Source organism: Podarcis raffonei, chromosome 3 (genome assembly GCF_027172205.1).
Source record: "Podarcis raffonei isolate rPodRaf1 chromosome 3, rPodRaf1.pri, whole genome shotgun sequence".
NCBI classification, from domain to species: domain Eukaryota; kingdom Metazoa; phylum Chordata; class Lepidosauria; order Squamata; family Lacertidae; genus Podarcis; species Podarcis raffonei.
The window spans coordinates 109,509,398-109,533,639 of NC_070604.1; the positions used below are offsets into that span (position 1 = coordinate 109,509,398).

A 24,242-nucleotide genomic window follows, 5' to 3' on the forward strand; every position below is an offset into this window, starting at 1 on the left:
CCAACCCCCAATTTTTTAAAAATGCCACGAACACACGTTTTGTGGTCACGTGCATGCAAAACTCAATAAACATTTTATTTAAAAATAGAAAGCTTCTAGGTCCAGCCCTCTCCCACCCCACCGACCGTTCATTTCCAGCGAAACCTCCCCTCTAATTGACACCTCCCTCCCAGAGCGCCGGCAGCCGGCGGAGGGGCGAAAGGGACCGGCTGCTCGGCAGTTGGCTCGGGAACCGACAGGGGGCGCGCGCGGACGGGCGTTAGGCGGTGGCCGCCGAGCTGCGAGAGGGCGAGGAGAGATGGCTCATGGCAACCCCGTGGTGAGGGCGAAAAGCTGGGGTGGGGGGCGGGGAATAGGGGGGAGAACCTCAGCTTGGCTCAGGGAAGCGCCCAGGCACGTTTAAACCCTGGGCTTAGCCGGCTTACAAACATCCCCCCTTCCCTCTTAGGATGCTAATGCACTTGGCTGTGTTTGGGTGTGTGTGTGTGTCCTTTTGCAGAGGGGGGGTCCCCAAATTCCTTCCCTTGAGCAGACCCATTAAGAGGCTCTGGGTGGTACTTAAAAGAATCGCTGGATTAGGGGAGCAGAAAAAGTACATTTTTCTTTTAAAGACTCACCCCCCAGTCCTCCTGGCATTTAACTGAACCGAACCCCAAGAGATTGGCATTGAAGCACCCCATGTTAGAGAGGTGGTATATATCACCTTTCTATTGTGTTATGCTAGTATAGGGCATGGTTAGTTGTATGCAGTTGTGGGTGAAGACCACCACGGCTTTGAAAGGGATGGCTAGGAAGAACTATAAAGGTAAAGGGACCCCTGACCATTAGGTCCAGTCGTGACCGACTCCGGGGTTGTGGCGCTCATCTCGCTTTATTGGCCGAGGGACTCCGGCATACAGCTTGCGGGTCATGTGGCCATCATGACTAAGCCGCTTCTGGCGAACCAGAGCAGCGCACGGAAACGCTGTTTACCTTCCCGCCGGAGCGGTACCTATTTATCTACTTGCACTTTGACGTGCTTTCGAACTGCTAGGTTGGCAGGAGCAGGGACCGAGCGACGGGAGCTCACCCCTTTGTGGGGATTCGAACCGCCAACCTTCTGATCAGCAAGCCCTAGGCTCTGTGGTTTAACCCACAGCACCACCCGCGTCCCATCATGTTAGTATAGGGCACCGTTAGTTGTATGCAGTTGTGGGTGAAGTACCACCGCCACCTTGATTTACATCGCTTTGAAAGGGATGGCTAGGAAGAACTAGTCAGGCTAATAATGGTCTCTTGGTGCACTTTGAAGCCAGGTTACTGCAATGAAGCTTCCGTGTTTAGAGGCAGTCTACCTTTAAACCTCCATGTGCACCGGTGGTGGGGAGTGGGAAGGCAGCCAGGGCAGGGCTGTTGTTTTCAGGTCCTACTTCAGTGATTCCCAAAAGCATTTTGGGAAACAGGAATGCTGGATTGGTTGGAAGGTTCGGCCAACCCAGCAGAGTTACACTTTTGGTCTATATTTTACATCGTGGGGCTAATCCCTCGCCCTCCCCCAAATGTTGCTAATGGAGGTAGCCTGCAGCTACCTCTCTTTCCAAAGCCCTGGAACATTTTTGTTGTTGTTGTTGTTTAATCGTTTAGTCGTGTCCGACTCTTCGTGACCCCATGGACCAGGGCACGCCAGGCACTCCTGTCTTCCACTGCCTCCCGCAGTTTGGTCAAACTCATGCTGGTAGCTTCGAGAACACTGTCCCACCATCTCATCCTCTGTCGTCCCCTTCTCCTTGTGCCCTCCATCGTTCCCAACATCAGGGTCTTTTCCAGGGAGTCTTCTCTTCTCATGAGGTGGCCAAAGTATTGGAGCCTCAGCTTCAGGATCTGTCCTTCCAGTGAGCACTCAGGGCTGATTTCCTTCAGAATGGATCAGTCTGATCTTCTTGCAGTCCATGGGACTCTCAAGAGTCTCCTCCAGCACCATAATTCAAAAGCATCAATTCTTCGGTGATCAGCCTTCTTTATGGTTCAGCTTTCACTTCCATACATCACTACTGGGGAAACCATAGCTTTTACCATACGGACCTTTGTTGGCAAGGAACGTTTTTAGGTTAGAGAAAATGAGAGCAAGAGGCGACATGATAAAAGTTAGTGAAATTATGCATGGCACAGAGAAAGTGGACAAGACGTAGATAAACTTTATTTGCATTAGCCAATGGCCACAGCAACACAAAACAAGCAATATATACAATTTAAAAGACAACAATGGGTAAAAAGGACAATCAGATGACCAAGATTATTGTTCAAATAGTGGCCCTTAATCTCATTGCACCCTCGATAAAGCTAGCAACCTTTGCTGTTGTCTGATCATTTTGATCTGATAAAAGAAAGAACAATGTGGCCACAGATGGGCGGCCTGGGATGGTAAGTAAGAGCGGGGTGATGATCTCATTTCTCAGATCTTTATAAAGGGGACAGGACAGGAGAACAAGAGCCACTGTTTCTGGATAAAGTGGAGAAGAGAAAAGGTTCTCTCCCCCTCTCATAACACTAAAACTCACGGGCATCAAACGAAGCTGAGCATTGGAAGATTCAGGATGGATAAAAGGAAAAGTTTTCCTCCCCACACAGGACATAGTTAAACTTTGGAACTCACTTCCACAAGAGGCAGTGATGGCTGCCAGCTTGAAAGAGGATTGGGCAAATTCATGGAGGAGAGGCTGTGCTCTGCGGAAGCAGTAATGCTTTTGTGCAATGGGTCAGTGGTTGGTGGTCCGAGCCCACTTAGGGTTGGCTGTGAGCAGAATCCCTGCATTGCAGGGGGCTGGGCTAGATGACCCCTGGAGATCCCTCCCAACTCTACAATTTTTTATTCTACTAGTTGCCGGGAACTGCAGCAGGGGAGAATGCTCTTGTGCTTGGCTTCTGGCAGGTTTCCCAGAATCACCTGACTGGTCACTGTGAGGACAGGATGCTAGACTAGATGGGCCACTGGCCTAATCTAGCAGGCCGTTCTAGGGACCTCAAGGGTCATCGAGTCCAACCCCCCACACTGCAGAATTCAGAATCGCCAAGAAGGGAGGTAGCACATTCCACTGTCTGTTGAGCAGTCCAGCCTCCATTCATGACTGCCATGATGTCCTGAGCTACTCCAGAGCATGGATATTTTAGAAGAGCAAACTTATAAACCTGCTGTTTGAACAAAATGCACATGGAACATTTAATTCGAGGGGCTGTCACGCTTCAGACATTTATTTATTTTTGGTGTTAACTTTGTGCCGGGTTTTAAATTTGTCGATGATACTCAAATTGTTAATGTGCTTATCTTAAAACTCAAGATTGGGAGATTACTCGCAAAGCTTCTGTTATTAGAATAAATGTTTTGTGGGCGTGTGCCTAACAGCACTAAACTAAGCCTGTGCTGAAATTAATGTCATGTATTTTCGGGGTAAATCTGACCTAGTTTGAAAGTCTTGAAATTTTAGAAATGACGATAACACAAGTTTGCATGTATTCTGGGGAAGTTTCTGAAGCTTTACATTTAAAGCATTAAAAAAAAAAAAGAAGAAGTGAGGAAAACAAGCTTAATGTTGCAAAGACATTTATTTGCTGGGAAATGTGGCAAAATGTGAAATTAATAGCCTGCTTTGCACGTCACACCAAGCCACACCATGACTTACTGTGAATGCATGGGGGCCTGGAGAGAAACTTATGTCCCCTTCACTCCCTCCTGGGTTGTGTTGCTTCTGTGCTGAACAGGTGTGGGGTTATGGCATTTGTATGGCTTGAGAGACAATGGAGTGCGCCTCTGGGGGTGAAGTCAAACTGCTCCATTAGCAGCACCAAAGTGACCTCCCTGGGGTGTAAGCCTGGGCGGTATGTATATCATATTAATAATAATATTTTATTTATATCCCGCCCTCCCCAGCAGAAGCCGGGCTCAGAGTGACTAACAACAATAAAATAATACAGCATTCTAAAATCAATTCATTATAAAGTCAGTTCAAATCAAATTAATGGCAACCATCGGGCTAGAGTTCTGTGAGGATTACCAAAGGAGGGGGTCAGACTGTGCATTGGCCAAAGGCCTGGTGGAACAGCTCTGTCTTGCAGGCCCTGCGGAAAGATGTCAAGTCCCCCAGGGCCCTAGTCTCTTGTGACAGAGCGTTGCACCACATCGGGGCCACAGCCGAAAAAGCCCTGGCTCTGGTTGAGGCCAGCCTAACCTCCCTGTGGCCCGGGATCTCCAAGATGTTTTTGTTTGAAGACCGTAAGATCCTCCGTGGGACATACCAAGAGAGGTATGGAAGTCCTGGGCTTCCCAGACAACAAGACCCTCCTCTTGGCCTCGCCGATGTGGTCCAAAGGAAAGCAGAGCAAGACGTGTTGCACCAGCTTGGCTGCAGGAATTGCCAGGAGGACAAGTACAAAGCACTATCCGGCCATGTTAGGGACTCCAGATTTGTGTAGGGTTCACTGCTTAGCCTCTTCTTCTCCCTCAAGATGTCATGCAGGGCAGAGGGTACAGCTTGTTCCTTGAGGTTTACTCCTGAAGCCTTTCTCATGAATGGGTATAGCCACAAGGCAGCGGAAGTTTAGGACCAGAGATTTCCTTCTCCTGGATGGTCTACCTTGCCAGGCTGACGAGCCTCATTGGCCCCTCATTTCCTTTGACAGCACATGCAAAAACCACCTTCTTGACCATTGGATCCACTTCTGGTCTTGTTCGCTCAATCCTCTGGAGCCTGTCTTCACATGCAGGGAAAGTCCCTAACTTGCTGAGGGTTTGAGACGAATAATAATACAGTGGTACCTGGGATGCGGGTGGCGCTGTGGGTTAAACCACAGAACCTAGGACTTGCCAATCAGAAGGTTGGCAGTTCAAATCCCCGCAATGGGGTGAGCTCCCGTTGTTCGGTCCCTGCTCCTGCCAACCTAGCAGTTCGAAAGCACGAAGTGCAAGTAGATAAATAGGTACCACTTCGGCGGGAAGGTAAACAGAGTTTTCATGCGCTGCTCTGGTTTGCCAGAAGCAGCTTAGTCCTGCTGGCCACATGACCCGGAAGCTGTATGCCGGCTCCCTTGGCCAATAAAGCGAGATGAGCGCCGTAACCCCAGAGTCGGCCACAAATGGATCTAATGGTCAGGGGTCCCTTTACCTTTACCGCGGGTTACAGATGCTTCAGGTTACAGATACTTCAGGTTACAGATGCTTCAGGTTACAGACTCTGCTAACCCAGAAATAGTATCTCGGGTTAAGAACTTTGCTTCAGGATGAGAACAGAAATCGCGCGACACTGGCACGGCGGCAGTGGGAGGCCCCATTAGCTAAAGTGGTACCTCAGGTTAAGAACAGTTTCAGGTAAAGAATGGACGTCCAGAATGAATTAAGTTCTTACCCCGAGGTACCACTGTAGTAGTAGTAGTAGTAGTAGTAGTAGTAGTAATAATAATAATTAGGTGAGAGCTGAGTGCAGGGTGGGGACCAAAGGTGGACAAACTACCCCAGAAGGAGCATGATGTACCCTCCACCAGAGGTCGTCCCGCTCCCCTCACACCCAATACACCCCATACCCCAGGTGTGGGGTGACTTTAACGTAACTGGGCATTTTGCATGGCCAAAGGAAAAGAACTGTGTTTACCTGCGCCAACTGCTTTGGAACAGACAGGGCAGAAATTGAATTGAGGTTGCAGTCCCGTGTACACTTATCTGGAAAGTGAAACACTATTGGGCACAGTGGGCCATGCATGCATAGAAGTGGAGAGGGCTCCTTTAAGAACACAGGAAGAGCTTGCTGGATCACAGTGTCCAGCCAGATTCCCCGGGGAGAAATTGGCAAGCAGGACCCGGGTGCAAGACTACTCCCCCCTCCTTTAGCACCCTGAGCGCTGCTGATCTTATTGAGAGATACCTAGGTCTCCTGAGACTTCACCAGCCATTGCCCATCCATGTTTAAACCCTGTTTTGCAGCCACGATGGCCAGACCTGTGAATGTTTTGAAAGGGAAAATGGGAGATTCCTCAGTTCTGGACCCAATGCAACTTCTTTAGTATCACAGAAGGGGCGAAGCTCAGTGGCGGAACACCTGGTTCGTATGCAGTAGGGCTCAATTTCATTCCCCTGCATCTCCAGGCAGGTTTGGGAGCACCCCATCTGCTGCTGCCAGCTAGTGTAGACATCATTGAGTTAGATATATGTCAGTGGTTTGACATGGTGCAAGGCAGCATCTTCCTATGTTCTCTCATGGAACTGCAACACACAGAGACAGGGAGCCTCCTTTTAACTCTTCCCCCCTCTGTGATTCATGTGCCACACAGCCTAAATTCTACAAATCGGTTATCGACGATGTGATTGAAGTTGTCCAGGATGTCTTTGCGGAAGAAGGGGTCGATGAGCAGGTCCTGAAAGAGCTGAAGCGGGTGAGTTGAACGGCTCTGGTTTGCAGTTTCCCCTCTCTCTCCTTCTCCCATTCCTAGTCTGGTCTGAGTAGCCTGTATTCCTGTTTTCTGCAGAAAAGCCCAAACACTTTACTTTGACATCAGTGGTGCAGTGGAGGGTGGGGCAGGGACAAAGCCCCGCCACTTATTTCACAGCAGGGACGATAATAAGATCTCCTGGACCGCTATATGTCAATAGTGCCAAATAAATAAAAGAGAAATTCACCAGATAAGGCCAAATTAGTGAGCAAGCTGTTGAGATCCCCCAAACTCTTCAGCTCCTCATTACTATCCTACCACTGCTTGCCACTGATTACCAGTTTAGTTCATATTTAGAGTTGACAGCATCTGTCTGTGTCACAGGGGTGAAAGGGAGTCATATCTATCTTCATTTTTTAGTTAATGATGGGATGTGGAACTACCCCTAAAAATCAAAATTCTGGTTATTGGGTTCTGAAGTACACTCTGAGCTGAGTGTATGTTCTTGTGCTCTGTCTTGCAATTTCCTCACAAAGATCATGCTTCTGGTTCTTGCATACTTCCAAACGGGGATGGTCAGGACTTTTTTTTTCCAGCCGAAACTTGCCAGAACTCAGTTTCAGCACCTCTCAGGTGGGCACCATTGCCTTTCTAAGAGAACAAGGGAGGTGTGTTCATGGTGAGTTCTGGCACCTCTTTTTCTAGAAAAAATAGCACCGAGGATGCTTATTATAATCTTAGATGCTCCCCGCTTTCTTGAATAGAGTCCAGGGATAGTGCAATGATGTTTAGTTTCCTGCAGATGTGAGAGGGAGCATGCACACCGGAATCTCTCTGTATTTCTATAATATTGGTTTGTTCACAAATATACCAGCAGAGTATAATGGAAGCAAAAACGCCCCCCAAAGCAGGTAACTTAATCACCGATCCTGCACCAGATCCCCTAAAAGCAGCTAATACAAAGTCTTAAGGCTGTACCCCAGTTATCCAGATGGATGACTTCCATGGAAAACTTAGCTCTTTGCTTCAGAGGACTGTTCCTGAGTTTCACCCTGCAATTATTCATTAATGAACAATTAATGGGTCCTTTATCGTGCACCAGGTAATTATTTTAGCATAGCCCTGGTGATAGGCCCACCCGCAGTGGCAGAGGAGGCCAAACTCAACAATATATAAGGCCAACGGGTTAGGTTAGATCCTGACGGGGAGTGGAAAAATCAGCTGGCTTAAATGAGATCTTTTCACCTTTATGTGTGTGTGTGTTTTCAAACCACCTTTTCTTGCAGCGCTGGGAAACGAAAGTGATGCAGTCTAAAGCGACGGAAAGCTTCTTCCGCCACAGCCACCTTCCTCCCCAGTTCACCTTGCACCTGCCTCCCAACTTCCACCAAGCCCTGCAGACGACAACAGGTTGATGAACGGTCTCTTTCTGCAGATACTGCACAGTGGTGGCCATGGGTAGCTCACTGGGGAAGCGTACATCTGGCCTGCAGAAAACCCCTTGTTCAATTCTTGTATGTGATGGCAGAGAAGGGGTGCCCCTCAGTAGACAAGGCTGGGTTAGACCAGGCAGAGCCAACATGGTGACTTCCATATTTGGCTTGATTCCAGCTCCCATCAGCCCCAGCGTGGCTGTTGGTCAGGTATGAAAGGAGCTGCAGTTTCCGGTTTTAGTAATGGATATCTGCTAGGCAATAATACATTGCCAGGCACAGGCCACAGTCCTACGCCACTGAGTCTGAACACTGAGCCTCTTGGACTTGCCGATCGGAAAGTCGGTGGTTCAAATCCCCATGACGGAGTGAGCTCCCATTGCTTTGTCCCAGCTCCTGCCAATCTAGCAGTTCGAAAGCATCTCAGTGCAAGTAGATAAATATATACCGGTGCGCTGGGAAGGTAAACAGTGTTTCCATGTGCCCTGGTTTCCGTCATGGTGTTCCGTTGTGCCAGAAGCAGCTTAGTCCTGCTGGCCACATGACCCGGAAAGCTGTCTGTGAGCAAACACCGACTCCCTTGGCCTGAACGCGAGGTGAGCCCCGCACCCCATAGTCACCTTTGACTGGACTTAGCTGTCCGGGGGTCCTTTGCTTTTCCCCCTGGAAGTAAGCCCCTTTGAAGAGAGTGGGATTTACATACAAACTGAGAGGCGTAGGAGTGCTCTGAATGAATTGCAGTCACAAGTCAAAGTGTGGTGCTGGCTTGATGACAGGTTAAACAAAGAGAAGACTTGTGGCCTTACTGTAACACCAAGGGTGCTTCACGACTGTTGCTATTTTCGGGTGGGATTCAATCACGTACCAGCCAGTTTTCCAGTTGGGCAAATGTTGTGGATTGGGAGGTCTTGCGCAACAAGCTCACTTCTCGGAAAGGTTGGACTTTTTGCAAGAAGGAAAGTGAGGGGGGGGATGTGCTTGGGGTGATAATCTGCTTTGGTGCAATGTCAGATCACCTCCCTGCAGACAAATCAGAAGGAATGCTCATTAAATAGCCAGCATTGCCTAATCTCCCTGCAAACAAATTGTGATGGATGCTTAATAAAGCAATTGTCTGGGAACGCCCCCTGACGCCAGCCTCTCGCCTCTGCTGATTTTTTGTCAGCGCTTAATGGTGATGCATATGCAGTGGGAGGAATCACCATGCAGGAGAATTCAAAACTTTACATGAAGCCCTTGTGACACTTGTTATTTAAACGATATTCCTTTAGGTGCTGCTGCCGGCAGAGGAATTCAACAGTTTGCTACATCAGCGGCAGCGGCGGCCGAACTTGTATGTAGACTTAGCATTGCCTTATGATTTTTCTTATCTCCCTCAAAGGCAAAAACCTTAAATTCTGTATCAGTATCAACGTTTCCCAGTTTAACAATCTTTGGTGATGATAAATAGCCTTGCAAAATGCCAATTGTAATCAAGCAATCAACATTCATATTGCAAACACCGGTAATTATAAAGATGCCCAGTCCGTTTTTAAAGAGTTTCGTATCGATTAGGGATGGGGACGACGACCATTACGCTACTTTTGTCTGCCATCCTAATCCCAATTGTAGACGTGGCCTTCTCTTGGTACATTTGAGATTGGTTTCCCTTATTTCATTTATTGTATTAATTTAATAGCTTGTCTCCTAAAAGCATTTGAAAGCAACTTGCCATTTATGTATTGAATTGATGCTTTTGCTAGGCTTGTCTGTACGATGGATTGGGTCCAGGCTTGCACATCACAGACTCCTGGCGGTGCTAGAGGAAGACAGAAGGCAGTGATTTTCATCTGTTTTGTCTCTCCCTGCAGCCCCTTGGAAAAACTGTCCCATAGGATTGGGGGGGACGGGACTGCATGGGAGGTGGTGCTTGTTGCTGCAAAGCAAAGAGGAGTTAGGAGAAAACCAGAGCACCGCTTCTAGATCCTGTCTCTCCATGTTAATGGATGGAGCCTTCCAGTCACAGATGTGCAAGTCTGGATACAATATGCCCTCTAATAACGTACTCAGGAGAATAATTTGCAGTAGCAGAGTGGCCAACGTATTGCAGCCCAAGGGCTGCATTTGGGGAAACTTTCCCAAGGCCAAACACTAAGGCTGGGAAGCACCAGAGGCAAAAGTGGGAAGAGCAACAAATGTAAAACCCAACTTTCTACAGTGGGGTCATTTCTACATTACCCTCCTGCTACATGCCCTGTGTGAGTGTCTGGAGGTGGGTGGCAGCTAACGGATTAAGGTTGAATCCCAACAAGACAGAAGTACAGTGGTGGACAGGTGTGGGGGACTCCCTGGTACTGAATGGGGTAACTGTGCCCCTGAAGGATCAGGTGCACAGCCTGGGAGTCATTTTGGATTCACAGCTGTCCATGGAGGCGCAGGTCCAGGGCAGCTGTCTACCAGCTCCATCTGGTACGCAGGTTGAGACCCTACCTGCCCACGGACTGTCTCGCCAGAGTGGTGCAAGCTCTGGTTATCTCCCACTTGGACTACTGCTATTCACTCTATGTGGGGCTGCCTTTGAAGGTGACCCAGAAACTACAACTAATCCAGAATGCGGCAGCTAGACTGGTGACTGGGAGTGGCTACTAGGACCCTATAACATTGGTCCTGAAAGACCTACATTGTTTCCCGGTGCATTTTCAAGCACAATTCAAAGTGCTGGCCCTGACCTTTACAGCCCTAAATGGCCTCGGCCCAGTATACCTGAAGGAGCGTCTCCACCCCCATTGCTCAAGCCAGACACTGAGGTCCTCCTCCAAGGATCTTCTGGCAGTTCCCTCACTATGAGACGTGAGGTTACAGGGAGCAAGGCAGAGGCTCTTCTCAGCAGTGGTGCCCTCCCTTGTGGAATGTCCTCCCATTAGATGTCAAGGGGACATACTACTTTTAGAAGACATCTGAAGGCAGCCCTATATGGGGAGGTTTTTAATGTTTGATGTTTTATTATGCATTTATATGTGTTGGTTGCTGTCCAGGGTATCTGGGGCAACCCATCCAGATGGGCGGAGTATAAATAATAAAATAATAAAAACTACTGCTACTGCTACTACTATTTAGCAAAGCACTTGGGAGGTGCTCCAAGCCTCCAAGCCCTGTCTAGACTTGTTCTGCATCTGCTGTAGCTTCAAGGGGGAACTGGGGAAGTGTTTCAGGGCTACAGAAACACAACTGACTGTTGCGAGACGAAAACCAGGCAACAAATGATGAGCTGGCAGATTGAACAAACTGAAAATCTTGGCTGCTGTGAACTTCAGGAGGAGGGTTGGCCAAGGCTGCAAGATCTGGAGGGCACTGGGATGGAAAAGGCTGACGCAAGGACATGTCCTTCAAAGGACCCTGGGATTATTATATACTAATGCAGAGCTTTATTTTTCAAAGTGACCAAGATTAGAGTGCCCAGATAACAATGTGACATTCCACAAATTCTCCAGTATGAAGCACTAAACAGCTAGTTGCTACAGTATTGTGGAGCACTTTGCAATTGCTACGGCAGGCAGGAAAATCCCTGAGTGGTCCATCAAGACCCTCAGCCATGTTCCAAGTGATCCATTACGGGGAGGTGGGGATATTTTAGAGATACTGGAACAGAACATGGGCTGCGATCTACAAAATCTAACTGAATTTTCCTGATGGGCTTCCTTTCTCTTCAGGGCACTTCCAGGTCTGCTGGTACAATCTTCACCCTGCCTTCAGGCTTTGCCTATCCCATCCAAATACCTGCTGGCGTGACTCTGCAGGCAGCTTCTGGTAAGCAGAGCAGGTGCAGGCTTGGAACATGGTTGATACGGTTGGCAGGGTTTGAAGAAGTGTGCGAGGAAGACTGCGAGGATTTTGCAATGTGGAAGTTGGCTGTTGATAAGCTTTAAGGGTAACGACTGCACCACAAACTAGTTTAATAAAAAAGGAACAAAAAAACTGTTGCACGGTGTTTCCAGGCTGCTGCTGCTTTTGGGTGGGATTCAGTTGCACCCCAAGAAATTCAGGTTTGCACAATGAAAGCTGATCATAGAATTAGGGAATCGTAGATCATAGAATTGTAGAGTTGGAAGGCAGGAATCTCAACTAAATCATCCACGACAGATGGCCATCCAACTTCTGTTTAAGAACTTCTAAGGAAGGAGAGTCCTCCACCTTCCAAGAGAGTGTTCCACTGTCAAACAGCTCTTACTGTCAGAAAGTTCTTCCTGAGGTTTGGTTGGAATCCCTTTTCTTATAACTTGAATCCGTTGGTTCAGGTTCTTCCTTCTGGAGCAGGAGGAAACAAGCTTGCTCCACCCTCCTTTCCTCCTCCTCCTCCTCCTCCTCTTCTTCTTCTTCTTCTTCTTCTTCGGTGATCACTCTTGGTCGAGTAAGATTGTCTTCCATAAACACGGTCTTAACAGTGAGTCCATAAGTGACTGTGGAGGCCAATTCAAGATTCATACATCCTTCCACAGTGGGGACATAGGTTTCCCGGTGGGAGTTGATCACGGTGAGGGTTTGCCAAGCATTCCTTCCTCTTAGCACGTTTCTCCCTTTTGTCCTGAGTTTGAGCATCTTTCTTCAAAGCCCATGATTCCTTTGGTAAAGGCTGTTCTCCAATTGGAGCGCTCACAGGCCAGCGTTTCCCAGTTGTCAGTGTTTATACTACATTTTTAAAGATTTGCCTTGAGAGAGCCTTTAAACCTCATTTGTTGACCACCAGCATTGCGCTTCCCATTTTTAAGTTCAAAATAGAGTAGTTGCTTTTGAAGATGATAATCAGGTATCTGCACAACATGACCAGTCCAACGAAGTTGATGTTGAAGAATCATTCCTTCGACACTGGTGATCTTTGCTTCTTCCAGTACACTGGCATTAGTTTGCCCTCCATCATCCATGTGACAGCTCTCATCTACCTGGCTCTTCTAGATCAACCCCAGATTATGGCTTGAAGGCACATGAAGCCACTATCTGGTTGAAGCTAAGCAGGTCTGGTTGGTTAGTGCCTGGATGGAGTACTATCTGGGAACTGCATGTATGTTCCATGATGGAAGAAAGTGAGGATATAAACGTAAGGTTTTGGTTTGTTTGTTTTTAATGGAAGAAAAGAAAAAAGATCTGGAGGGCCCCAGGTGGACCATGTATGTGTTTACGTGTGTTTAACCCTCTGCTAACTGCAACGTTGAGCTGACTGTTGATGGATGAAACTTTGTGGGAGGGGAAAAGCTGAATGGCAGTAGAGCTGGCAAACCAAGGAATTTGGCTCACCTCTGGCTCTCTTCCCAAGCAGTTCTGATTGGTCATTGAGGGAGACAGGCCTACTCACAATATTCAGTTTCTCTTTCTTAGGGCAGCTGTATAAAGTCAACATGCCAGTGGTGGTCACCCAGGCCCCGGGAGGTGCAACTGTCCTCCAGAATCCAGTCCAGCAAATATTCCAACAGCTCGGGCGGCAGCCCTCAGGAGCTCAGCCTGCCACCGCTGGTGCCGTGCCAGTGAACGCCTCTTCTCATCAGGCACCCAGTGAAAACCTGCAGGCCCTGAATCCTGCTGTATCTCAGCAAGTAGGAATGGAAGAGAAGACCTTACCTGCTGCTGCTGTCATGCAGGAGGCTATTGGGAGTCATGGGAAAGCTGCAGTGGGAGCTCTGGTAAGAGAGCAACCAACCAGCTCCCTGGAGACCCATCCAAATGCAGTTATTCTTGACTTGAAATTATCTGAAGCACACTGCCCTACAGCGGCCACAGAAGCGACGGCAGGAAGCTCTCCCAATGGGTCAGAATTGCCAGTCAATCTTGAGCAGCCACTGGATCCCAACGATATAATTGAGCTGATAATTATGGGCAACGAGTTGGACGACAGCACTCTCCTGTCTGATGAAGCCAACCTCTCCTTTTCTGAAGAGGTAATTCTTTCATTTTAAAGCAGGGACAGAGTCCAACCACATTTGCTGGGCCACAGGTTCCCTACTTTCTTTTGAAGGATTTCTTTCCCTCTTTCTTCTGTTCAAAACTGCTTGCAAATGTGATTTTTAAAATGTAGCAGAACGTAGGATGTGTGCAGAATTGTGAAATAAGCATGCTCTTGGGTATTTACCATATTCTTCCCATTTAAAATTGAGAATGAGGTACTTAAAGGAGCTGGCGTGCACCCATAAGGGGGATTAAATTAGCTGTTCCTACCAGAGGATGCTGAATAAAGACTAAACAAGTGCAGTAAGTATTCCCCACTCCTCCCATGCCCCCAAATTGTATATGTGGGGGGTCAGGAGAACCTCAGGAACAGCAGGGGTGGGGCAGAGAAGGGAGATTCTTCCACCACATATGCAGAAATGCTTGTGCTGATGGAATGATCTGCTTAGCACTACCCTGAATTATTCCCATTGCTTATTATTATTATTATTATTATTATTATTATTATTAAGGACTACTTTCTGAAGGCTTTTTAAAAAATGAGTGTATGCTTGTGGAATAGTTTCATTTCATCTCGATTTATCTTTGTAAATTTTCAGTGATTGAAAGCTGGGAGGAGGATCTTAGATTCCTCCTAAGCCCTGCTCCTAGGTTTGACCCTGGGAAGTTGACACGGATAATAGTTGTCATGCATCTTTTCTGTGAGCACGCTGATGTCTGAATTGATCTTGTGAGCCTCCCCCATAGACAGAAGGGCAAGGCTTCAGAAGCAGTGTGGTGGGCATTTGTTTGTGAGGAAAAGCTCCCATGTCTTCAGTGTAGTGCACGTCTTCCTTCCAGCTAGAGACTAGCGTGCAGATGGAAGCTGATCTGCAGACCCAGAAGGATATTGCCAATAATATTGAAGAGATAATTCAGCTGGATGGAACGGGTGATGTTTCTCCCAAGGCAGAAATAGAAAGCCCAAGAGATGGGGAAGATGAGGAACTTGTGGGCATCATTGATGCTGAAGATCTGAAGGTCCTGGATGAGGAAGAGGAAGAAGACGGTGAAAACAGTACCTCAGACAATCAATCTCTTAGCAGCAGTAGTGATGTGGATGAACCCTCGGTTGACATAATTGAGGAGGTAAAGCTTTCGATTCACTTGAAAATGACTTTCTTTTCACATTTGTGGGTGAGGCTGAAACTACACACAATGCAAACTGCTTTCAGTTTTCTTTTTCTTCTTACAGTCAAGCAGTGTATTAGTTTTATGAAATAGATAAATGGCAGGAATCAGAGAGCAATTTCAAGGACCAAAATGGGGAAGATATTGCATCTTTATTCTTGTTTTGTTACTTGTGAACTTTGATGCCAATCCAGATTTGGGCACTTTGAGTCTTTGATGCTCACCTGCATGCCATCCAGTTACATGATCTGCACTGCAGACACGATCAATTGTGATGCACCTGTTGGGGCGATGGCACTGATGAAAAACATCTCTCCCCCTTTCATTCTTTTCCTGCATGAAAAGGCATGCTCTGCCCTGTAGATTGCCCCACCTGTTTTGCACATGCAGAAACTGAGATGGAGACATCCTCTGTGTTACAACAAACACGTCCTATGGCAGTATTTTGTGCTGGTTCCTCATAACACTTCCTCAAAATTCCACATATACTTGCACATCCCAGAGTGGCCACTATATCAACCCTTTGTGTTCTTGGAAGGCTGCTACATAACAGAGTTGACCAGTTCTTCTTGTTGTTATTTAAGTAACATAGTTCAATGCCAATCAGGAAAAAAAAAAACTTTCCATTTTTTAGGATCCTTTAAATTCTGGGGACGATGTCAGTGAGCAGGAGACACCAGATGTATTTGACACCGATAACATAATTGTATGCCAGTATGACAAGGTACAGTGAAGAATGCTTGCTAGTTAAATGGGCCTTTACAATTTAAGTCTTCCCAGCCCTGTTAAATGTTTGGGGAAAATGTAACTGCCTCCCTCGTTCACATCTAACACAGACCTGGGTTTGCCATGCAGTGAGTTTTTCCACAGGCAGCCGCACCAATCATGTTTCCCTGATGAAAGTTCCCGTATGATGCATTTACACTTTGTGTCTTAAGTAAAACAACTGAAACCAAATAATGTGGGAAGTGGACCTAGGAATAAATTAAGACTGTTTTATTTGCTTTTGGGGGGGTATGGACTGCAAATCCCATCAGTCCTTTCCATTGGCCATGTTGGCTGGAGCTGATGGGAGCTGCATATGGGAGTTGCCTAGTGGGTGGGAAGGAATGGAGTTTCCCCGGAAAAAGGTGTGGCTGTCTGGAATCCTGAACAGCTCCCTGCCTTGCAAGGTTGCTTGTTCCACATGTAAGCTACTTTTTAAGTTTGCAGTGTAGATATTTCTGAGTGCTTCTGCTTTTAGTACATGAATTGTTTTTAATTGTTCAATATTTCCCATTGCTTACCAAGGAAAGCAACTGTTATTTTAGTGGGATTTAAAGGCCCCAGTATACTGCTTTTTGTTTTTTACCAGGTTCAGCGGAGTAAGAACAGATGGAAGTTCTACTTGAAAGACGGTGTGATGTGCTTTGGGGGAAAGGACTACGTTTTTTCCAAAGCCATTGGAGATGCAGAATGGTGAAATGTACAAAAATATCCAGAGTGTTTTTGATTTTTTTGTGCAACGTTCGGTAAGAATATACTGAAATGCTTGCCTTCCGAAATGTGAAATACTGCAATGTGAAAAGAGACTTCACATGAAAAACACATGTAAAAAATGAATAAATCCTACGTTAACAGTGATTGTGCATGGACCAGCTTTGCCTTTTGTGCACACACACAAATGTGGGTTATGCAGCTCACTTAGCACATCTATTTGTGGCATCTCTGTTCTTTGATGCTAACCAAATCTCCAAGCCAGCTTGAGTTATGGAAGGCACTGGAACTTGGGGGCCTTGAGTCTCCCAGCAGTTAAAGCTTGTTGTTGTTGTTTAGTCGTTTAGTCGTGTCCGACTCTTCGTGACCCCATGTACCAGAGCACGCCAGGCACTCCTGTCTTCCACTGCCTCCTGCACTTTGGTCAAACTCATGCCGGTAGTTTCGAGAACACTGTTCAACCATCGCGTCATCTATCGTCCCCTTCTCCTTGTGCCCTCCATCTTTCCCAACATCAGGGTCTTTTCCAGGAAGTCTTCTCTTCTTATGAGGTGGCCAAAGTATTGGAGCTTCAGCTTCAGGATCTGTCCTTCAAGTGAGCACTCAGGACTGCTTTCCTTAAGAATGGAGAGGTTTGATCTTCTTGCAGTCCATGGGACTCTCAAGAGTCTCCTCCAACACCATAATTCAAAAGCATCAATTCTTCGGCGATCAGCCTTCTTTATGGTTCATCTCTCACTTCCATACATCACTACTGGGAAAGCCATAGCTTTAACTATACAGACCTTTGTTGGCAAGGTGATGTCTCTGCAGTCAAAGCTACTAGAAGTCAATGATACAGTGATTCTGCAGGGGAACTTGCACCCTTGGGGATTTCTGATTTGTTTGACTCTGTACACCACTTTCAGTTGTGCAGTGCTACGCTTACCTAGTATGCCCTTCCCCAAGCAGAAATGGGGAACCTGTGGCCCTCCCTATTGGGCCCCAGCTGCCGTCAGTTCCAGCCAGCATCGCCAGTGGTCCAGAATGATGGGTATTGTAGTCCAGCAACATCTGAAATATCTCAGGTTCCTTATCCCTGATTCCGATGAAGATGGTGGAGGGTTCTCCAGCTCTGCTGCACTCATGATCTGTTTGCCAGATGCTGGCAAGCAGCTGTGTGCAAAAGCCAAAGGCAAACCCTTCTAAGCGGAGGTTTCACATGAGGGAGCAAGACACAGTGATTTTTTGAAAACTAGCTGGCAAGCAACACTTCCAAAATAGCCAACCAAACATTGCTTACTAGGACATTGATAAACCAGACCAGGAGGCAGAGAAATTATGGGAGGTGTTCAGCTACGTTTTACCCAGAGCAGACCTGTTGAAATCAGTGTTCTGAACTTAGGTCATGATCCTTAATTTCAGTAGGTATACTCTGAGTAAAATCTAGCTGCATACCACATGGTGTCTCCACATGGCTTTACTGCATTAGGTTCCAGCATGTATTTAATCACTTGATTAGTAGAGTCAAGTCTTAGGCTACACCTTCTTTCTTGGAAGTACTGAACTCATTGGGTAGTATTCAGTTATGTTGTACTCAGAGTAGACCCATGGAAATGAATGAATCATAGAATTGTAGAGTTGGAAGGGACCCCAAGGGCCAGCCTGCTAAGAAGGAATCCTGCCCAAAGCTATCCCTGGGTGGGCTTGAACCAGCAACCTTCTGGTTAACAGCCAGACTCACTGACCAATTGTGCCACGGAAACATGGCTAACTTGGGTCCATTAATTTTAATGGATCTACTCTGAAGCTGAATGCTACTGTTATGTATTCAGTGGTCTGCGTTTGCTTGAGCTTGAGTCTGGACCAGGGGTCAGCAAACTTTTTCAACAGGGGACTAGTCCACTGTCCCTCAGACCTTATGGGGGGCCGGACTATATTTTGAAAAATAAAATAAATGAACAAATTCCTATGCTCCACAAATAACCCAAATAAAAGGACACATTCTACTCATGTAAAAACACGCTGATTCCTGGGCTGTCTGCAGGCTGGATTTAGAAGATGATTGGGCCAGATCCGGCCCCTGGGCCTTAGTTTGCCTAGCCATGATCTGGATTAAGGATTCTGAGCTCCTGTGTTCTGATTCGATACATGTTGTCGAATCACAGAACATTTCAGAATTTTGGCCTCTGTCATTGGCCGTTGAATTCTGAGTCAAGATTCACAGTTTGGAAGTGTAGACAACCAATCACGGTGGGAGTGGGAGTGGCCCAGGCTTTCAGAAATGTATAAATGTAGTCGCTTTGCCTCTGTTTCCCCGTTATGTAGTTCAGGAAAGGTTCTTGCTGTTATCACTGTGTCTTGCCTCGTGGGAACCCACCTACACTTCAGCTACCTAAATGAGACTCACTTCTGAGTAGGATTGCACTGTTAAATATAAGAAATGCACCAGAGGAGTGAGACTGGTTGCATTTAAAATGCAGATGCAGATTTAGGAGAAATGCACCGAGCAAGCCACATCCACTTCAGTTTAATTAATGCCTTGTTGAAATGTATACTCACAAATTGAGCCAGTTCGGTCCGTCTGAGCGTATGACTGTGAATATCTTCTGATCTTTACACAGTTTACTAAGGAACATGATGGATGGGAAGGGAAACAACCCATTTCATCTTATTACAATGCAGATCTCTTATTTCCAAGGCCAGATTCACTGCAACAATTAAGAACATGCTTGAGCATTAATGGATGTGTCTTTTGCGTTTTTTGGTGTTTGGGGTATAATTGTTTTTGAAGTGCAGCACAATTTAAACCTGACCCGGTTTACTCTAATTATATTTATGTTTTGCTCCATTTAGAGTATAAATTAGAAGTTCAATTTAGAATTGTCAACTAGGAAAGAAGAAATTATCTTCTTTCCTAGTTGACAACTAAATGCTTTGGGAAACTTGAATTCTTCTTTAAAATAAAAATAAAAATCAGGATTGTTCTGTTGAGAGCTGAAATGCGAAAAGTTTAATTAGCTTATTAAGACAGTCATAGCATCCAGTTTAATCAGCTTATGAGAACTGACCTATTCTGGCTTCAGGGTTGCCAACCTGATGCCAGAATGAGAACAAGCTTGTTTTCTCCTGCTCTGGAGGGTAGGACTCGAACCAGTGGCTTCAAGTTACAAGAACGGAGATTCTGACTAAACATCAGGAACAATTTTCTGGTAGTAACGGCTGTTCGGCAGTGGAATAGTCTCTCTTGGGAGGCTGTAGACTCTTCTTCCTTGGGGGGTTTTAAGCAGAGGCTGGATGCCCATCTGCCATGGATGCTTAAGCTGAGATTCCTGCATTGCAGGGGATTGGACTAGATGACCCTCGAGGTCCCAATTCTAAAATTCTATGCAGTGGCAGAGAGCAGGTGGGGGCAGGGCTGGTGCATGTCCCGAGGGCGGTGTGCACCGTCCAAAGGGGCATGGTGTGCGTTCTGGGGGCATGGCACACTGCCTGTAGGGGTGGGGCACCCAGTGTGGGCGGCGTGGGGGGGGGCAGCCACAATGGAACCCCCTGGGATTGTGCTGCCGGGGGCGGTGTGCTCCCTCTGCTCCCCGTCTTCCTCCGCCAGTGATCCTATGTTTCTATGTTTCTGGGAAGCAGGACATGAACACAGTAACACTCTCTCACTTGTTATCCCCAGCAGCTAGCGTTCAGTAACAGTACAGTGGTACCTCGCTTCAGGTACATATGCTTCAGGTTACATATGCTTCAGGTTACAGACTCTGCTAACCCAGAAATAGTGCTTCAGGTTAAGAACTTTGCTTCAGGATGAGAACAGAAATCTTGCTCCGGCGGCGCGGCAGCAGCAGCAGGAGGCCCCATTAGCTAAAGTGGTGCCTGAGGTACCACTGTAATCTGATTACTGAGCATTTATCTGGGTTTGCTTGCACAGTGGTACCTCGGGTTAAGTACTTAATTCGTTCCGGAGGTCTGTTCTTAACCTGAAACTGTTCTTAACCTGAGGTACCACTTTAGCTAATGGGGCCTCCTTCTGCCGCCGCACCACTGCTGTGTGATTTCTGTTCTCATCCTGAAGCAAAGTTCTTAACCCGAGGTACTATTTCTGGGTTAGTGGAGTCTGTAACCTGAAGTGTCTGTAACCTGAAGCATCTGTAACACTGTATAAAGTTTAGACAGAAGGTTGGACCATGGGCCTGTTCTGTTTAATGTGGATTGTGAACACTTTGAGCCTCTTTTAATTAATGTTGGTCTTCTGCATTTAAAGGGGGGAAAGTTGTAGTTGGAGACAGACGCCACATGGATGAGGGGGTAGTTAAAGGAGGCTTTAGGGGTTCACAAGCTGCTAATTTGACCCAACAAACCCTCCACCCCACCCCACACATACAAACAAGCCGCACTGCATCCAACTAAATGCAACCAACTAACTTTGGTCCTCCGATCTCTCACAATGCCAATAAAAATAAGTAAATATATAAACAAAGGACCTACCCATGTGATGCTGAAACAAAAGCCCGGCACAATCCCTATGCAATAGATTACTAGAATGAAAGATCATTATCCCCAAACTCCCTCCCTCCCTCTCTCTTTCCCTGCAACAGCACAATATCTATGACAAATAAGTCTCATACCGAATGTAAACGAACTGTGAAAAAGACTCGTACGTTTTGAAAGTGGGGATCCTATATATGCTTTTCCTTGTTTGTTTGGTAACACAAGAAAATCTTTAATAAAAGCTAATTAAGAAAGCAAAGCAAAACAAAGCAAAACAAAACATGGCACATCAAACCAAGGTATGGATGGGCTCACTAAATACCTTTAGTGAGTATTTGTGTTGCTTCGTTTGGATCTGGGAGACCTGAGTTCTAGTCCTCCCCCAGTCAGGAAGCGCATTGGGTGATCACCCTCTCTCAACCTAACCTTCCTCATAGACTTGTAAAATATAAATGTAATGAATGAAATTAATATTCTGAGTGGGGAATTCCCACACCCCTCACTCCAGAATTTTATTAGACTGAAAGCACAAGCAAGATGGAGTTCTGTATATTCCGCAGCTGCAAAACACTCAAAATGGATCATTATTCTGTTGTTGCGGCAGGTTATCAGAAACAGGAGACAGATCTTATCGGCAGTTTCTTAACGGTGGCATTAAAACTTTTAAAGTTCCCGGTTGAGAAATCGATGGAGGCATAATTAACTCTGATTTACGTTCCGAAGGCATTTGTATTCCTGCATTAAGGACATGTTCCATTATGTTATCTACAGAAGTGTCGATTCATTCTCCGGCGAGCCCATGCAAAGTGTCTCGCTAATTTCCTCCTTTTCTATAGTCATAAACTGAGAGCGTTTCAGCGCTATGCATCATCTTGGATTGGAAAGAAATGGCTTGCTAATTTCTTCCGCGAGCGGGGCTGCAAGCTTCCAGGCTGATTTAACCAGAAAATAATAATCAAAACTGAAAGTGTAATAACATTGTAATGAGATTATAGGTGTGTTTTGCAAATAAAGGCTCGAGGCTCAGCAATGAGGAGGGGAGGAAATGTGTAAGAACCAAAGACCGCATTTGGTTTTTATGACAGAATGAAATCTATATTTTCATTAAGGTAGCTATGATAAGTGAAATTGATACCCCCTCTCACACACTCCCCTACTGGAGAAAAATCAGGGCAGTGTTAACATATTTCATATTCTTTGGATGGGAGAGTACTGGAGACTTATTTACAGAGCATTTAGGATCCACTAGTAATGTGTTCTGCAACAAAATGTTGCAGTGTGGTGTGCTCCTTGTTCACGATTTCATCCATTCCCCCTACAGTCTGAATTCCATGGTTACTGAGCATGTTTACTGAGCTGTTTTGAGGCTTCTCCCTCCCTTGAGCAGAGCGGGATGGGTTTGTACTTAAAAAAAGAAAAAGAAAATATCTTTTGTTGGAAGATTTTTGTTGACATTTGAGAATTCTCAGAAGCTTCTGGTGGAGAGAAATGCCACTTAGAGGAAATAAAGGAGATGGAGACAAAAATTGCTTGTTGTAATGAACAGGGTGATTATCTGAGCCTTAAATTCCAAGGCAAGTTAAATTAAGGAAATACATTTCACTGTTGTTTACCAAACTGATGGAAAAGTAAGAGATTTCGAGTCAAGGCAGACATCCTGGAGTTGCAGCCGTCTCTGTCTGCCTCCTGTGGATGAACCACCTAAGAAGCTCAGAAGAGTCAGGTTGGGTCAGATCAAAGACCTGCCCAGTTCAGCATTCTGTTTCTACAGTGGCCAACCAGATCCCCTGCACGTGATCCCCAGCATCTCCTGGACATCCCATGAAGCTGAAAGCGGGAAGATTCAGGACTTCATCCTGTTGCACATCATTAAACTACAGAACTACCAAACCACAGGAGGAAGTGATGGTCACCAATTTGGATGGCTTTAAAAGATTGGTCATGGAGAAGGCTGCCAATGGCACTGATAGCTATGTCTTGCCTCCATATTTGAAGGCAGCAATGCTTCTGAATACTACTGGCTGGGAATCGCAGGTGGGCAGAATGCCGACACGCTAATGGTGTCCTTGATGGTTTCCCAGGCGCACCTGATTGGCTACCATGGGAACAGGATGCTGGACTAGTTGGGCCACTGGTCTGATCCTGCAGGTTCTTGTGTTCTTATGGTATTCACATGGCCTCTGAGATTGGAGGTAATGTAGTCCTCATGACTAGTGTGGCGTTCGTACAGAGCCCCTGGTCGTCTCATGGACTATTGACTCGTACACCACTCATCCGCCGCCACCAACCAGGTTCTCCCCAGTAAATCACTTAGTCTCAGTCAGGTTCTCAAGTTAACAAAGAAGAGTGTAGCTTATTGCAATCACAAATAAACTTTAAATGCATTTGAAACACTGTTACCTTTTACCCTCTTAGTCTTATTTTATCCTGTCTCTAACCCTTCTACCTCCCTCACACAAGAACCAACTGCACTAACTGTCTCTCTATTTCCAACTGTCCGCCAACTGCTTTCCCAACTGCCTTTCCCAACCAACCAACCAACCAACCAACCAACCAACCAACTAAAACCAACCAACCCAATCCTTGGGCTAAGCCCTTTTATAAACAGGTAGGCTCCGCCTCTGGCTTTTCTATTGGTCTACCTATTAACTCCTTCTCTCCCCCTGTACAGATATTTCCAAAAGAACGGGCAAATGCCACAACTAGTAGCTACTGATAGACTTAACCTCCATGTGCTTGTCTGATCCTCCTTTAAGGCCGTCACTACATACTATGGCAAATCCCTTAGTTTAGGGATCCCGTGAGATGAAGTGCTTCCATTTGTCTGTCCTGAATCTATCTTCAGATGTAGATGGACCATAAACCCCACAATTCCTGACCACAGGCTGGGACCACGCTGGCTGGGAACATAGGAACAGCACAGGAACCTGCCATATACTGGATCAGACCATTGGTCCATCCAGTTCGGCACACCCTGCGGTGATTAGAAACAGCTCTCCTGCATTTCAGGCAGGGGACATTCCCAACCCTATTTGAAAAGGCCGGGAATTGAACCAAAGACCAGTCCGGCAGCTCCTTCTGCCATATAAAAGTGCAGGCTTACCTGGAAGCCAAATACATAATCCAGACCAGCCTCCCCATAGTTCTATAACATCAGCCTTTAAGCCACTGTGGGGAAAAGAGGATGGGATGCGGGTGGTGCTGTGGGTTAAACCACAGAGCCTAGGGCTTGCTGATCAGAAGGTCGGCGGTTCGAATCCCTGCAATGGAGCTCCCGTTGCTCTGTCCCAGCTCCTGCCAACCTAGCAGTTCGAAAGCACGTCAAAGTCCAAGTAGATAAATAGGTACCGCTCCAGCGGGAAGGTAAACGGTGTTTCCGTGCAC

At 46.5% G+C, this 24,242-nt stretch overlaps 1 protein-coding gene across 1 annotated transcript; it reads left to right on the plus strand.

Annotated features, from left to right (window-relative positions):
* Positions 1-217: 217 nt before the first annotated feature.
* GTF2A1L (general transcription factor IIA subunit 1 like) lies at positions 218-16,532 on the plus strand. The gene is made up of 9 exons (XM_053383574.1): positions 218-319; positions 6,295-6,396; positions 7,680-7,803; positions 9,098-9,159; positions 11,516-11,612; positions 13,176-13,732; positions 14,580-14,867; positions 15,544-15,633; positions 16,264-16,532. Exons 1-9 carry the CDS (start codon positions 299-301, stop codon positions 16,369-16,371), a joined length of 1,449 nt encoding a protein of 482 aa, XP_053239549.1. The 5' UTR covers positions 218-298; the 3' UTR covers positions 16,372-16,532.
* The last annotated feature ends 7,710 nt before the right edge of the window (positions 16,533-24,242 follow it).

What these genes read in the sequence shown, in the direction of transcription:
- GTF2A1L (XM_053383574.1), top strand. Translation starts at nt 299, where the DNA reads ATGGCTCATGGCAACCCCGTG. An exon ending in GACTCTGCAGGCAGCTTCTG is followed by an intron (nt 11,613 to 13,175) that starts GTAAGCAGAGCA and finishes TCTCTTTCTTAG; the next exon opens with GGCAGCTGTATAAAGTCAAC. An exon ending in CGGTTGACATAATTGAGGAG is followed by an intron (nt 14,868 to 15,543) that starts GTAAAGCTTTCG and finishes TCCATTTTTTAG; the next exon opens with GATCCTTTAAATTCTGGGGA.